The sequence below is a fragment of the Nelusetta ayraudi genome, unplaced genomic scaffold, assembly GCF_046127955.1.
Source record: "Nelusetta ayraudi isolate G7.1 ecotype Tasmania unplaced genomic scaffold, CSIRO-AGI_Nayr_v1 ptg000128l, whole genome shotgun sequence".
In the NCBI taxonomy this organism is placed as follows: Eukaryota; Metazoa; Chordata; class Actinopteri; order Tetraodontiformes; family Monacanthidae; genus Nelusetta; species Nelusetta ayraudi.
In genome coordinates, this window is record NW_027466178.1 from 672324 (window position 1) to 688043 (window position 15720).

The window sequence follows — 15720 nt, forward strand, 5'->3', positions numbered from 1 at the left end:
AGATGACAGTCAGTGCGTTTACATGCAGAGCTTAATCGGACTAAGCAATAATTCGGTTTTCTCGTCCAATCGGAGTTCTCACCTTGTCCCCGTATTCATGCAGCTGAGAAATTCGAATTATTGACGGGAACATGTCCTCCTCCCAACACTAGGGGGTGGAAAGAGTCTTTTCAGCTGGTCAGCTGCTTCCGATTGACATATTAAAGCATTATGATATGGACTGATAGTTCATAATGTACGTGTTACTTTGCAGATAAGGTGTACCCTATTTCTTGTGCTCATGGTGATTTTAAAAGGCAGACAAGAACGTCGTATGCTGTTGGAGGGCTACAACAACACAATGTCTTCGATGCTACGCTTTGTGCCGTCGCTACGGACCCGAAACTCTCGTTCTTGTTGGATGCGGGTTCGGAGCAGACTGGTGGGAGGGTTTGTGTACAGGTTTTTGCAAAGGAACGGTGTCTTCAGTTATACACACGCTCATTAAAGTGCCGACCGTGGAGGAAGCTCGTGCCGCTGCACGCCGTTTCCAGCAGAATAACAGCGAAATTACCGGAATAAAACAAATCAGAAAAACATGTCTTTGGTGTGCTTTTATTTACAAAGTTAAAATTCTTCGAATTTACAAAAAAAATGTGAATGGTAGAAATATAAATACGAACGAATACGTATTTGTTCAGGGGTGCGCAAACCCAGAGCCCTGCGCTACCTTGTGTGTGAGGACAGTTCAACGTTTACCCCTCTGTGTTTCTGAGTTGAGTAGAGAGGCGGGGGCTAAAACAAACGGAGGCTGTGTGTGTTTCTAAGGGAGGGATCGGTGGAGGAGGTGGAGAGAAAGGAAAGGAGGGAAGAGATGCGGATTAGATTAGATTGCAGGGTGCGGAAGGGTTTTTTTTTGGGGGGGAGGGGCACCCCATGAAGAGACCTAAGGGGGGGGAGGGGTCTCAAACTGGTCAGAGCAACACCCCGCAACTCCCCTCCAGTTTCCGCCTTTTGTCTGCGACTGTCAACAACGGCTGCGGAAAATGATGATGATGTTTTCTATCCCATAACAGACATACACACCAGAGCAAGCTTCACTTTTGTGTCCTCTGTTCTCCACTGTGGCCAAGCAGGGACAACTAATCTTCCCTGCCTGTGAGTCTAGTCTGCTATTAAAAGCTTTCAAAGAGAGCAGTGAGCCAGGCTGCCTGCTTCTCTCCCCACCTCCTGCCAACTGAGGCTTCAGCAGCTTCTAAACCCTCTGCAGCTTGACGTAGCCACACTGCCTCCTTTCAGCTAAAAGCTTTTTGTGCTGCTGTTGGAAAGAGCAGCGTGGGGGGGAGGGGAAGTGCAGATGGGAGTGGCCTGAGCAGAGGGAGGGAAATGAAAGGGCCTCCCTCACTGTTGCCACGGCAACTTGATGTCACGGTGACATCATACAGCACTAAAAGCTTTTAACCGGATTCCTCGCCTGCCTTAGGCCCCATTTTGAATCCTCTTTCAGGCTAGGGGGAAGGGCACAGCCAGGACACTGTGAGAGAGTGTGTGTGAGAGTGTGTGTGTGTGTGTGTGTGTGTGCAGGCCTCCTTGCATGTGCCACTGCAGATCCAACAGTAAAAGACTTTTGATACAGAATCTTATTAACCCTCATTTCTGAAAAAACAGCAAAAAAACAAAAACCATACTGCAACACGAGGGGCTAAAAGGTTTCTGAATGATGGCAGCAGAAGAGGGCTTTAGCTACCTGATGCCAGGCCACAGCGAGAAGCACAGACGCGCCCCCAACTGGACAGACGGTGAAATGAAGGCCTTGCTGTACGTGTGGGCAGAGCATCACAACGAACTGAAGACCAGCAAGAGGAACGCCAAGGTTTATGAGAAGATGTCACAGAGGTTCTTCCACCTGACCGGAGAGCAGCGATTCAAGGAGGAGATCAAGATGAAAATCACCAACATGTCTTTTCAGTACAGGCAAGTAGACATGGCAAACCTGAAACTGCTTCTCTTCAGATGTTGCAAGAGTGTAAATGAAATGAAATGTAATTGTTTTGTACCCTTCCAGGCGACTGAAAGCTACAGCTGGTGAGAGTGGGGAGACACCAGACTGGCCCTACTACAAGCCCATTGAGAAAATCCTGTCCAAGCCAGTGGAGAATGGCCGGGTGAGCTCTCTGGAGTTCCAGGCCCCGGCTGCTGGAGCTTCCACCTCAGCCCAGAGCAGTGAAAACCTTGTGACCCTGTCAGAGGATGGCCTGATGGGCTTCCTGCCAGAGTACACTGGCTCTTCAGATGAGACGGAGATAAAGCAGGAGTTGGACTCTTTGAGCTCTGATAGTGAGCACACACAGGGATCCAGGTAACAGAACATGTGTTGGACTGGTGTGTGTGTGTGTGTGTGTGTGTGTGTGTGTGTGTGTGTGTGTGTGTATGTGTGTGTGTGTGTGTTAGGTGTGAATTTGTGTTCTGCTATTTTAAGGGATAAGCTCCTCCTTTTCAAGTTGACTACACCGCTACAGCAAACTGTGCCGTCACGTTCCTGCTGCAACACAGAAAAAAACAAAAACACTCACTCTACAATCAGATTTAATTTGTTAATTATTACCTTCCGCCACCGGGAAAGGTAATAAGTTATTTGGAGGGAACCTCATCAAAACAAGTGACAAATCCCAAAAGATTCATCCTGCAGCTTTGATTCTCAGCAAGCTGGGTTTTAAACCTTTTGACATTTGTCAAAAGCAAATTTAGCTGCTCATTACTTTTATGCAGTGAAAAGTTTTTTTTTAAAAAAGAAGCTAAAACATGAAAAATGTTACATGCTTCAATATGCACAAATTTCACACTTGTCTTTTAGGTGTGCTTGTATTTCAAAACTGCCCCAAACTGTTTTTCCTAAAATTCCTTCTAGGAAAAGACATCAAGGTCTTATCCCCCTTAACTCTCTCAGCCCTCTAGTTAACCCTCTAAAATGTTTGAATCTTGATTGATTTTCTTGCCTCTCAAGTTGGTGAAAGCTGTGATAGTAGGTTAAAAGTCAAATGATGAGGGGTGTCCATCATGGTATAAATGCCTCATTATAATTTATACTCTTGGTTTTCTTTTGTTCAGACAGATAATAGTTCAAACAGATAGTACCTGCAATAATTTTGTAGAGAGCCACTGCTCTAAAAGGCCCACTTTCTGCTCTCCAGCTCACAACCGGCTCTCAAAAAGCGCAGAGTCCACAAGTGTCAGTCCCTGAAGCGGAAGAAGGTGCGTGTGATGCAGGCCATGCTGCAGCAGCAGAGGAGGTCCACTCGGGCCTTGGAGGAGACGTGCAGGGAGGTCCGCCGCGCGGTGCACCAGCAGAGCCTCCTGCAGGTCCAGTGTATGCAGCTGCAGGAGCGGATGATGAACCTCCTGGAAAAGATGATACAACCTTCCAGCACCTCATCAGCACCACCAGCAAAGCCTTAAAGTTCTGCAGTTACTGTTTTCTTTTTCTTCCATTAAGAGGCAAAAATAAAATGTTCCTGATTTCAGTTCAACATCAAGCTGTTTTTAAAAAAAAAAACCTAGTTTCACATATAAAAGCGTAGGTCTGTGGTTTAGAAATGGTACAAATACCTTCATTTTTCTCAGATGGTGTCCAGAATGTCATTGCCAGTAGACGGCAACAATCACGGAGATTTGTGATGGCACTTTATCGGTAAACAAGTCACATTTGAGTCAAATCCTTTTTTCTCCAGTAAAAGATGTGGCTTATGTCACTTTTCACTGGGCTGAGAAAATTACAGGTTGGAAAGTGTTGCTTACAAAACAGAGCAGTTTGTAGCATTTATGAAGTAGATGTGGTGATGATTCCTGCCTCTGATAATGAAGCAACTGTTAGCAAAACCAAAACAAACTCAAACTCTAATGTCCAATTGTGTATCACTGAGGCCACAGAGGTTGGCACTGAGTCTGCACTTTAATTAATTGAAGCCAGTAAGGACTAACCAGTGACACACAGCAGAGCGCTTAATCTGAACTGGAATTATTCTGGTAGGATTAGATGTCAATGCAAAACCTTATGGCATATTTGTCCCCTGAGATTTCAACACATTATTTTAAACATAAATCCTGTTCTCGTTCGCATTTCCTCTTGAATTAAAACAAACAAACAAACGTTACTCATAGACTGTTGCCATTTTTTGTTGCTGCTGTAAAACACACAGAAGGTGAGATGGAGCTGAAATCTTCAGGTCTTTGCCTTACAGTCTGTTTTAAGAGGATTTGGAGAAACCGTGGATTAGCTTGGTTATTACCACCGCACTTTACTGGATCCACAACTTGAATATAAAGGCAATCAATATTCAGAAGACGAATACCACTACCTTGTGTGGTGATTATAATTTAAAAAAACAAAACAAAACAACAACAAATAATCCAAGTCAATATGGACAGCATGACTACATTTACCTGTAAAAAAAGAAAAAGAAAAAGAAAAGAAAAGCCAATCATCTTTACGACCCCACCCGTCGTGTGTGTGCAGGTAGAGCCAGTGAGCCATGTGACACTGTGTACGGCCGTTGCAGTCCTTTGACCGCTGCTGCAGTATATTAACAATGAGTATTATTGACAATGAGTATTACTGACTGCATGCAGCTGCAGTGAGAGACCAGGAGCCTCATGCAGCGAGTTTCAGTCGACAACAACACACAAGACGGTAAGAATTTATTTCCCTCAATATGTTCTGATGAATATGATGCGTGTTTTTCCTATAAATCTAAAAACGCACATTTCAACACGTTACACAAAACCTTGTTCCGGAAGCGTTTTAACACCCTCTTTCACAGCGCCGCTAAAACGGGAAGGTCGCTGAACTTTACTCAAGTTGAAAGTGGACACTTTGAACACTTTCAACTTTGTTTATCTGCCGTCGCTAAAGTAAAAAATAAAGACAGAACGCTGATATCGATATTAGCCAATGGCGTGCCTCGAGTCGTTTGAACGTTTGAACCGGCCTGCTCAGTGATTGGTCGGAACAGACTGGTCACGTGGTGTGGAGTCGTTACGCTGTCATGGTGACAATGAAAGACGCCTTGTGTTCCTCCGCGGACAGAGAGCCTGTGAATAGTCCGCTGTTCTCCGGACACAGAAGCACCGCAGGAACGTTCATTTCTATTGCTACTGTTATATGCGTTTATGTGTATATGTGAAGGATATACCATGTGAACTTTTTTTCTTCAGCTGAAACTTTTCTTTGGATTATTTATGGAACAACAGAAAAAGGTAAACTTTTTATTTTATTTTAAAAAAGCTCATCTGAGCCTCGTTGTGATTTACGCCAGTATGATTTATCATGGTATGTAAGTTGTTTCACATTACTTTAATTCTTTAAAGAGCCAACCTTTTGTCCTGGCACGGTTCAATCGTAAACTACTTGACAGTGTTGGAAACATTTAATAGGTGTAATACTGAAACCGACTGACTGTGGTTGTGATTGGACAGTGTTAGCACAGAGGCAGCTGGCCCTGTGATTAATTGCACCGATTAATTAATCATTAAAGTAGGTGGACGCGGAGAAGAGTCATTCAATAGTCAGGAAAAACCTGCTGTTGGTTTCTGCTCTCTGACAGATAATTGCTAACTAAGATGGATGGTGTGATGGTGCTACTTGTAGAAAACATGAAGATGAGATTAGCAGTGGCGAGAGGAGTGAGACCCTGCTGTTTTCAGGAACAAAAGAACAATTTTTTAGAACTGTTTTAGAAATAGTGTTAACAAATGATCAATGTGAATAAGTTCTTAAAATGTTTGTTATTATGTCTGATGGAGTAGTCAGGTGGTTACACACAATTGCTTTCAAATGTGTTCAAAGCAGAAATGTGTACAATTTACAAAAGTGTTTGGTTGTTTGTATTGCCGTTCATCGTGGTCACAAAATGGGCAGATTTTCTGATTATATATTTAAACAACCTAAGCTTTCGACTTAAAATTGCTATTTAATGACATGTCTTTGTGAAGCTGAGCTCTGCTACATGTTCTTCGCTGGATAATTTTTAATGGTTTCTCTCCACTATTTTGCTCCTTTTCAACGAACTCAGCCTGACCCAGTAGTGTTTGCAGTCTACCAGTTGGTCACTTCCCTCACTGGATCTCTCAGCAGTCTCCTACCACAATGAGGATACAGGGACAGCCGGAGGGTGCGAGGAGGAGGCTGGATCTGAAGGTCTTTGGGGAGATGAAGGCTGTGGAGTTGATCCGCAGCCGGGCCGGCTACGGATTCACCATTTCAGGCCAACGACCGTGTCTGCTGAGCGGCATCGTGGACGGAAGCCCTGCCGAGCGGGTGGGACTCAAGCAGGGGGATCACATCGTCGCCATCAATGGTACTGATGTGTCTGCTGCGCTGCACGAGACTGTGGTGCAGCTGATTGGCAGCTGCAGAGGGTCTCTGCACATGGTGGTGGCAGCCCAGGGGAGAACCATGGACAATCCCATCCTCAGCGACGCACAGTTTGGAACTGGGCCAAACACTGGCGCTTTCCACAAGCCTGGAGTTCTTCGCACCATCTCAGACGACTCAAACAACTCATCCTTCAGCCTGGGTGTGAAAGCTGTGACAGCCAATCAGAGGCCAGTGTCAGAGCCTGATATGTCGCATTGGATGCAACACTGGAATTGTCCCCAGCCAAAGGAAGCAAACTCTAGAGGTGGAGATGTGGACTCTGTGTTTGCAGATGCAGAGGAAGTGAACCCAGACTGGCGGGTTCTGAACATGACCATGGTGGTGGGATATCTGAGCTCCACAGAGCTCATCTTAAATACGGCAGAGTCAGAAGAAGACTGTCTGAAGGCCATCCGGGAGAGAATCCGACTGCTGGGGATGGAGCAGGACACTCACACCCTGGTGATGATGAAGCTCATGTTTGACTGCGTCCGACTGTGTGACGACTCGGGGGCTGTTTTGGCCGCTTTTCCAACTGAGAACTTGGTTTTAGGGGCTGTGTGTGCTGAAGATCCACGTTTCTTCTGCTTGGTCACTACGGCGCACATCGTAAACGGTCTTGTCCCTGATGATGCTCCGCTGCGAGCTTCCTGCCACGTCTTCTTCATCGACCCAGAGCTGGGAAACCACGAGGACCATACAGGCATCGCAGGGCGCTTTGCTTTCAACTGCACTCCTGATCCAGATGCCTTTGGCTGCTTGGAATTCCCTCAGACTCCGTCTGATGTGTTGCACTTTGTGACGGTGCTCTACAGTGACATGGGGGGTGCAGTGGAGAGGCTCCGAGCCAGACTTGATGCGGAGGCGCAACAGCAGCAGCAGGTCAAGGAGAACCACAGCAGGGGGAACCATGGCAGCGCCAGCAGCAACGGGGACAGCGGCTTTGGGAACGGCTCCCCTCCTGAGGAGAGAGCGGAGCGGGACTTCCCCCCCGCCAGGCCGGACCAGCCGGGGGCTTCCCTCCCCAGCTGTCCATGGGATCATCCTGAAGACCTCACCCCACTAAACCCCTCTAAGAACGGCAAAAAACTTCTTCCAGAGAAGAGCGTCAGCCTGCACTCCCTCTCTGAGTCATTAGCTGGTCCTGATGGTCTCACCGGCTTCTATGGTGGCCCCCCACCACGGCTGGAGTTCCACTTCAAGCCCCCTCCACCACCGCTTCGTCTGGAGAACACAGAGAGCCTCTCAGCTGATGCCCTCAGCGCCAGCCAGAGGTGGTTCTCAAGGCCAAAGTGGCCCAAAGTCCTGAGTGGTGATCCTGAGCCCCTCGTGCTCAGCAGCAACCTACCACCCCCCATAAACCAGATCCCCCCTGACCGGTACCGCTCGGTCCAGCCCGCCATGCTGCCGCCCAGGGAGGAGTGGACCACAAGGTTTCTGGAGCAGAGAGACAAGCAGCGGAAGGATGGCAGCACTAAACATGTGAGTCAGTGTTACTTTGCTTGTGTATGAAAAACTCAATCTGCTGCATCACATGTTTTCAATCAGTCGTTGCAAGATGAGCGTAGTTGTAGAGTAGTTTGTTACCTTAGACAGGATTAGAGTAATTAATCTGATTATTGTTTACTTATATATGTATATATATATATATATATATATATATATATATATATATATATATATATATATATATATATATATATGTATGTGTGTATATATATGTATATATATGTATGTGTGTATATATATGTATATATATATATATATATATATATATATATGTACATATATATATATATATATATATATATGTATATATATATATATATGTATATATATATATATATGTACATATATATATATGTATATATATATATATATATATATATATTTTTTTTTTTTTTTTTTTTTTGCATATTCAGACGTGTGTGTGTATGGGAGGGAGGGGGGGCGTGTACGTGTGCATGTTAGAATACTTCTATTGAAAGAAGTAGAAGGGTCAATTTAGGGCAAGTGGACTTCAGTTGTTGTGATGTTGAAGACGTTTCTCCTCTCATCTGACGGCCTTTCGGATGAGAGGAGAAACAAGAGGCAGTCCAGTTTCCCTAACTGAACCTTCTACTTTAAGAAGATCTGGATGACTGAGAACATTCACAGACATTCTATTGAGAGAGCACCAGTGTGTGGAGCTGTTGCAGGCCTCACACAGCGACACAGGAAACATTTCACGGCTGCAGAGTCGACAGTTTCCCAATGTTGAGTCTGTTTCCGGCCCTTCGTAAACTGGACCACAATAATTGGTGCTGAGTGTGAACTAGCTGTCACCTGTTGAAAGGCAATAATGTCAGTCGTCAAGTACAGAGAAAAGTACTATTTTCAAATTTCAAATGTTACTACTGCCATTCCCCCGCTAGATGGCGTTGTTTATCTTCTGCGCCCAGAAAATGAAAAAAAAAAAAAAAAAAAAAAAAGGTCTCAGCTCAGCAGACGTTTGGATTTTTTGGAAGTGTTTTGAGCAGGAATATGTCCACACTTGTATGAAGTGGAGTCATCTCCAGTCTTCTCCTTGAATCTCCAGTATTTCTTGGTGCTTTAATAAACTTTTTCTGTTAGTATTTTTGCTATAAATTGCAATAGGTATAGTGTCCCCAGAGCTCACATCAGATCAGTGGCACAACAATGTTGTGCAGGAAGTTGTGGTAAATTAGTGGGCAGAGCCGCCACCATGCCAAGGTAATTATCTGCAGCTCTGGAAGTCTCTGTGTCAGACATGAGACAGTCAGAGGAGCTGCTGCTCAACTGAACTGACGGCCAAAGAGCTGATGGTGATTCTCCACCAGCCACTGACGGCCACACTTCAACAATCACTGTCTGTACTTTTCAAAGACACTGTAACTGGAGCCTGCAGTTTTGGTGGTGATTCAATTAAATCAAATCAGCTTACTCTTTGCTTTCTCTCAAGAAGTAACATATTGTGTGAACAGACGATCTACATGAAAGAAAAGATGTGTCTTAGTTCAGGTGAAGTACTTGAATTAATGCTCATACACTTTATTTTTAACACCTGCAGGGAGAATAGTATGCTAAATAATGTCATTACCCAAAAGTTTTGTAAGAAATGATAAGTGCAGACCACATCACCACCTTGTAATTGCTTTAAATACAACTTCTGGGTATTAATCCTACAGCCAGCAGCCTTTATTTCTAATGAATCGTTGTTGTCTTCTTCACGGTGCAGGGCTCCAGGTTCTGGGCTAAAGGTGTGCTGCGAGCCTCCAGACGTCGCTCCAAACGCCTCAGTCTCGTTCGATCCTTGGATGACCTCCAGGTCAGACCTCAGCGTCTCTCTTTTTAAAAGTTTCTCACATGTTGTTTGACCGAAAATGCTCAAAAACAATTGTGATTAGTTTCTCTCTTTCTGATGGTAATTTGATGTCGACCCCCTGCGTCTGATCATTCTTTTTGGACAACATGTTTTTCTATAAATACTTGTTTATGTATTGTTAAATATTTCCTTATTTATTATTTTGCACAGTTGTAATGTAGCTATACCTCTTCACAGAAAACATATGTATGGATAACACATAACACTCACTAACATGGGTTTGACAAAAAGTTTTAAGCATAAAGTTTAGCTGAGTCGATTTGTTGATGTGGGACCTATGCATGCTGGGACATTGAGTTCAGCTGCACTCATTCGCTGCTGTCAACCTTTCATTTCCGTTGCTTTGAGATGTGGGTGTGCTGCTCTGCCGGCGTTGCAGGGCCACTCACAATGCAGTCTCTGTGTAGAGCCCGGCAGAGCTGCAGCCCAGTGCGGAGCTGCAGCCCAGTGCGACTGGACATGGAGCCCACATTTTCTATTGTTTGAATGTTGAAGGGGTAACTTCTCCTCTCGAATTCATGACTCACTCATTATAAACACAGATTTTTAAACGGCAACAAAAAGTGCTCACGCTCTGTTCCCTGCATTTTGTAACTTCTGTGAAACAGTCAGCAGAAAAAGGTGACAGTGTGACGCTGTTGTGTGTCTCCACGTTAGTCACAGTTGCGCTACAGCAGACTGCGAGTTGCAGTCAGAGGAGCACCACGTAGAACCACTGGAGAACACACACACACATACGAGTTAAATGGTGCGGTTGGAGGTCCAAATTCTGGGAGGTTCTGACCCATTTTTCCACCGGAGCTTCGAGAACAAAAGAAGCAGAATTTTGTCAGAGTGGGACGATTTGTCTGCCTGTTTTTGTATTGTTGGTTTAGTGAGTCATTTCAAGACAGACTCATGTTCTCCTACAACCAACTGGAACTGTGTTACTGTTTTAGGCAACTGCTGGGATGATGTTGGTTGGAAGAGTAGTTTCTCAACTGTGAGTTTTTGGTCAGCACATCCATCTCCTGGTATTCTGATACTGATGTCTTGCCAAGTGGAAGGCCCCTTTGTTGTTGTTGTTGTTGTTGTTGTTGTTGTTGTTGTTGTTCTTCTTCTTCTTCTTCTTCTTCTTCTTCTTCTTCTTCTTCTTCTTCTTCTTCTTCTCTATGTTGAGCTCATTTTATGGTTAACAGCAGCTGAGGGACCTGGTTTCTCTACCTCCTCATGGAGTTTCCTCGCTCATGTCCAGATTATATAAACTCTATGTTTATTTAATCTTTTTCTGCCTCAATTTCATCTTTGAGATTTTTTTTTGTTGTTGCAGATCTTGCACTCCTATTGAGTTTTCCTCTTCCTTGACATCACAACTGTTTGTTGTAGTTTTTCTTTGCCTTGGTCCACAACAGGTTCACTGAAGTAATCTCTCTGTGGTAATATATTCCTTTGACATAACAGAGAGTTTTGCAGCTTGTTGAAGGTGATTAAATGCCTTTAACTCACCTGGCTGTGTCCTCGTCTTGCTCTACAGTCAATGGCCCAGACTCACTCTGCATTCATGAGCTGCACTGGGCAGCTTAATGGGAAACATAACATTATTAGAACTTTTAAGTTTGAATCTGATTTTTTTTTTTTAAGCAGTTTGGAGTAGTTAGTAGTTGCTTCGCGCTTTTAATCACAACTTTATCACTTTCTTTTCATTTATCCACAAAGGAAGTTGATTGGTAATGGAAAACATTGAAAGTAACAAAGATGAAGTAAGTCAACCTCTGTTGGGGGTTGACGAGATGATTGAACAAGATTTCAGTTGTTAAATCGGAGCAACACCACAGTTACCATGCAGGGTTGAAAGAACAGCACTAGTGTAGCAATCAACCTCGGTGGTTCCACTGTTGGTCTCCTAACAGCTGATTGGTTGAGCAATCCACCTGAGTGGATCAGCTGATTGGTTTGATTCAGCATGAATAAGCAGTGTTTTGATTCTTCAACTCCCTCCGGCCGCAGTGTTGTTGGGAGGGTCTGCTGTTCTCCTGCTGCTGTTTCTTAATAGGGATTTGTGATATACCTAATGCATCTGGATCCACCCTTCCCCACCGGTTCAGCCTTCTGGAGGTCACGAGGGGGGCAGCACTGAGACCCGACCCTGTGGGTCACCCCCCTGACAACTATGACTATGATTGGACCACTGAAGTCCATGTAAAGACGTTAGTCCAACTAAAACCAGAGTTCTCCAACTCTGATTAGAGTTGGAGAACTCTGATGAAGACACCCAGATGATACCATGATCGGAATTTGACTCTCTCCTTTTTGTATCTGCCTCAGTGGGAGTTTAACCAAACATAACACCGATGTTGTATGTCTCTCCAATTGTTTTGTTAATGTGCGATGAAAGAGGTAAACCGGAAATGAACATGCTGAGAAGACTCCTATTGCCCCCTGGTGTTGGGGAGGAGGACACGTTCCCGTCAATAATTTGTTTTTTTCTACTGCATGTAAACTGGCACGAGAACGGAATCAGACGAGAAAACAGAATTTTGAGCGTAGCTGGATGAAGCTGTGCATGTGAACGCAGTGATTTGCTGGTTGCAGGACTGAGCCAGGGCTGGATACTGCTGGGCACAGTACAAAGACTGTGACACAGAGCTGATGCAACCCACGCAGTCACAACAGCAGCTATATATTTATATCAATGTGTATTTTACTGGCTCGCACAGGAGAATCTGCCGCAAAAACTCTCAGCTTTTGCTCTCTAGTGGTGATAACGGGATGCTTTCCTCTCTGCTCACTGAGCTCCAGTCCTCAGTGTCCAGTGTGTGTGTATGTGTGTTTGTATTTGTGTGTGTGTGTGTGTGTAAACCTGGAGGAATGAGCTGGTCTGTGCTGCTGCATCGCCCTCCTGTTTTCACACTCGTAATGCAAGACTCTCATCTCCCTGTGTGTGTGTGTGTGTGTGTGTGTGTGTGTGTGTGTGTGTGTGTGTGTGTGTGTGTGTGTGTGTGTGTGTGTGTGTGTGTGTGTGTGTGTGTGTGTGTGTGTTCGGAGCTGGTGACCGCGTGTTCAACTCCGCATAGACACCGGCAGCAGCGTCAGTGAGGATGCTGCACTGCATTCAGTTCGGTTCCTCAAAGCAGAAGCTGCCGCTGAGCGATCTTCTCTGGTGAATTGTTCCGGAACACTCCTGAGGACGCTGCTGGGAAAAGCCTACCCCCTCACCCCCCACCCCCCGCCTCCCTCCCTCTTTTTGCTTTGCTCAAGCTTCAAGTTTTTCCTCCTTCGCCTTTCAGGTGTGGATTCATTAGCGGCTTGTGTTTGCGCGCCTGCGGTTCATAGATGTGTCCTGTGGGCGGAGCAGAAAGCAGGGGAAGAGAGAGCGAAAGGGAGGGAGGGAGAGAGAGGAGGTGAGCAGCGAGGGAAGGAGGAGGAATTTACAGCACAGAGAGAAAGAGAGAGAGAGAGAGAGACAGAGAGAGAGAGAGAGCTTTTGAACTCCCAGTAGCTGTCAGGGTTTCCTTTCTTCCTTCTCTCTTTCCTCCCTCCTCCCTCAGTTTGGTCTCCTACCTCTCCAACGCCGCCACACTCAGGCTCCCAGACGTGTCGGTGAGCTCCAGCAGATGGACTTATTTCCACACGCCAGGCGTGTGGAGCGGCAGCAGTGCTGAAGACGAGCCAGCAGGAAGGTGTGCGTGGAGCTGCTACATGGAGCAAACTTTAGCTCTCAACTCTGTAAGTAAGAACCAGAGTCTCTCTCTCACTGTCTGCATGTCCCTTGGTGATGTCAGGCTTCCTGTCTGTTGCTTCCTTCTCCTCCTCTGGCTGGAGGACTCTCTCCATCTCTGGGCTCCTGCAGGAGCCTCGCAGCTCACACAGACGTTAGTTTGTTAGCTTGTGTGGTCTGTCAGTGGAATGTTGTGACCGACGGCAGCCAAACTCTCATGTGCTGCACGACAGACACGCACACACTGCACGGCTGTGCGTGGACACCTGAGATGTTGCTCCTGAAGAGCTGCTGAGGCTGTAGTTCCCCAGGAAGTGACCAGTTGATTCAGTGGGAGAACACTGGTGTCTTGTGGAGAAACATCAAGCTCAACAGTTGTTGTTGCTTTTGTCAGACAGAAGTAGATGCTCTCTGTGTTGTTTTTTTTGAAGGTGCAGCTCAGTTGGAACTTGCACTGGTTGTCTGCGGTTTCTGCTCTGTACTGGCACGTCCTTGCTCACATCAACCACTGACTCACCATCATCTTTTTGACCAATATGCTCAGAATTCAGCCGTCATCCATTGCATTGATTGACAATCATTAAACTTAGAATTGGCAGGAAATTCCGATTCTAAAAATATCCTTCATAAACAGTTAATCTGTTTCTTGCTGATGTTTTTAATGACAGTTCTCATGACTTGTTTAAATGAGCAGGAATAACGTGTTTCTACGGCGACAGGAGGAGAGCACCATGCACTTTTATCTCAGTGACATCACGCAGCCAGAGCTGCAGTGTGGGTGGATGGTTGTGCACAGAATGTTTCCTTCAGCAAGTCTGACAAGATGCCAAAAGTGAGGGACACTTTTCTCCCCATCATATGATCCCTCAGCTTCCTCTCTCTCAGCTTCTCCACCAGAAGGCTGTGTTTTGTCCTTACAGTCATCTCCAACAGCAGAGTGGGGAGAAACATAGTCCACTGACATGACCGAGCTGGAGGAGAAGTGATTTGACTGTGCAGCTGCTCAGTGTTTGAATGTGAGCAGATGTGGCTGCGGTTGCTGAGCTTGCTGTTTGACCAAATCCTCACCACGGAAAATACCTCAACATTCTTGGACGGAGATGCACTCTGCAGCGCCGCTCTTGGCTTTCGTTGCACCACTGCTATGACATCATCCATTGACATTCAGAAACTTTTTTTATTCAAGTCAACCACACGGCTCCATGAGGAAGGTTCTGAAAACACGCTGTTCGCCTCTCTCAGATCTTCAGATCTAGTCTGAAGTATATCTGCCTCACTGTGATGGAATTCGGTGCCAAGGGTGTGGAAGTGACTCAACAGGATTGGGAACCTCCAGTGTGTGTTGTTGCCTCTGCTGTAGTTGTCCAGACACGTCTGGGACAAGACGCTGCTGTCGAACCTTCAGCTCACACCTGCAGCACCGACGGCGATGTGGCTGTTAGCTTCACTCTGGCAGTGATTGGCCAAGACCAGCCTGGCTAGTTTGACTGGAGGAGGGTTTACATGAGGGTTTGGGAATCTTCAGGGTTGCTATCTGGCTGACCTTGTTTTGGTGCAGGAACAGACCAAGGTCTGGTCCACCTTGTGCTGGGGAAGTCCTAAACATGGACCTTCAGGCTGGTTTCAGTGAGTCTCCCTCCATTTGGCTCGTCATTCTGCTCCCTGCAGTCTAAACACACCAAGCAGGACTTACCCAGTCTGTGGTCTGCATGCCCACACGGCTGTATCTAGCTGTTGTGTGAGGATTGCAATGTGAATATTTCTTGAGGCTTCACTGAGAAGCTTGCCCTGAAATGTCAATGATTTTTACGAAGCTTTTAAACCTTTTGTGTGTCTATGAACCACAGTGGTGACCAGATTAAATGCAGACTTACACCATGTCTTGCTGCAGTATTTGTCCCCATTCTGATCATTGTTATGAGCTTGTCGCCATGCAAAGCAAAACAGCCTAAAGATAAAATTCTGTTTTCTAGCTCTTGACCTGGAGGGATGAACCAAAGCCGAGCTTGTCTGCTCTTCTCTGCTCTGTTCTTCTCTGCTCTGCTCTACTCTGCTCTTCTCTTCGCTTCTCTTCTCTTTGGTTCCCAGCAGGATCCAGAGGATTAGACAGCATGCTTTAAGATCAGCTCACTTAGACAGGAAGTTGACAATTTTGGAGGCTCATTTCCAGGAGGATGATATGAAGGCCTCTTTATCAAAGGCCTAGACTTGTATGCAACAACATTAGTGTGAGTGGGTTTGGTGGGA

The 15720-nt window shown here is 45.6% G+C and overlaps 2 protein-coding genes across 5 annotated transcripts in view; both read left to right on the top strand.

Annotated features, from left to right (window-relative positions):
* The first annotated feature begins 1364 nt into the window (after window positions 1-1364).
* Window positions 1365-4121, top strand: msantd1 (Myb/SANT-like DNA-binding domain containing 1). The gene is made up of 3 exons (XM_076050544.1): window positions 1365-1953; window positions 2045-2338; window positions 3171-4121. The coding sequence occupies exons 1-3, from the start codon at window positions 1697-1699 to the stop codon at window positions 3433-3435; spliced, it is 816 nt and encodes a 271-aa protein (XP_075906659.1). The 5' UTR covers window positions 1365-1696; the 3' UTR covers window positions 3436-4121.
* Window positions 4122-4480: 359 nt separating this feature from the next.
* Window positions 4481-15720, top strand: part of LOC142904439 (regulator of G-protein signaling 12-like) — a 35740-nt gene continuing 24500 nt past the window's right edge. For 2 of the 4 annotated variants that reach the window (XM_076050538.1, XM_076050540.1), the window contains exons 1-3: window positions 5053-5232; window positions 6048-7873; window positions 9630-9719. In XM_076050538.1, the coding sequence (XP_075906653.1) occupies window positions 6122-7873; window positions 9630-9719 (1842 nt within the window). In that variant the 5' untranslated portion in view covers window positions 5053-5232; window positions 6048-6121. Of the gene's footprint in view, window positions 4667-5052; window positions 5233-6047; window positions 7874-9629; window positions 9720-15720 lie in introns of those variants that run through there. The other 2 variants (XM_076050539.1, XM_076050541.1) reach the window with 2 other exon arrangements.

What these genes read in the sequence shown, in the direction of transcription:
- msantd1 (XM_076050544.1), top strand. Translation starts at nt 1,697, where the DNA reads ATGATGGCAGCAGAAGAGGGCTTTAGCTACCTGATGCCAGGCCACAGC. An exon ending in AACATGTCTTTTCAGTACAG is followed by an intron (nt 1,954 to 2,044) that starts GCAAGTAGACAT and finishes GTACCCTTCCAG; the next exon opens with GCGACTGAAAGCTACAGCTG. An exon ending in GAGCACACACAGGGATCCAG is followed by an intron (nt 2,339 to 3,170) that starts GTAACAGAACAT and finishes TCTGCTCTCCAG; the next exon opens with CTCACAACCGGCTCTCAAAA.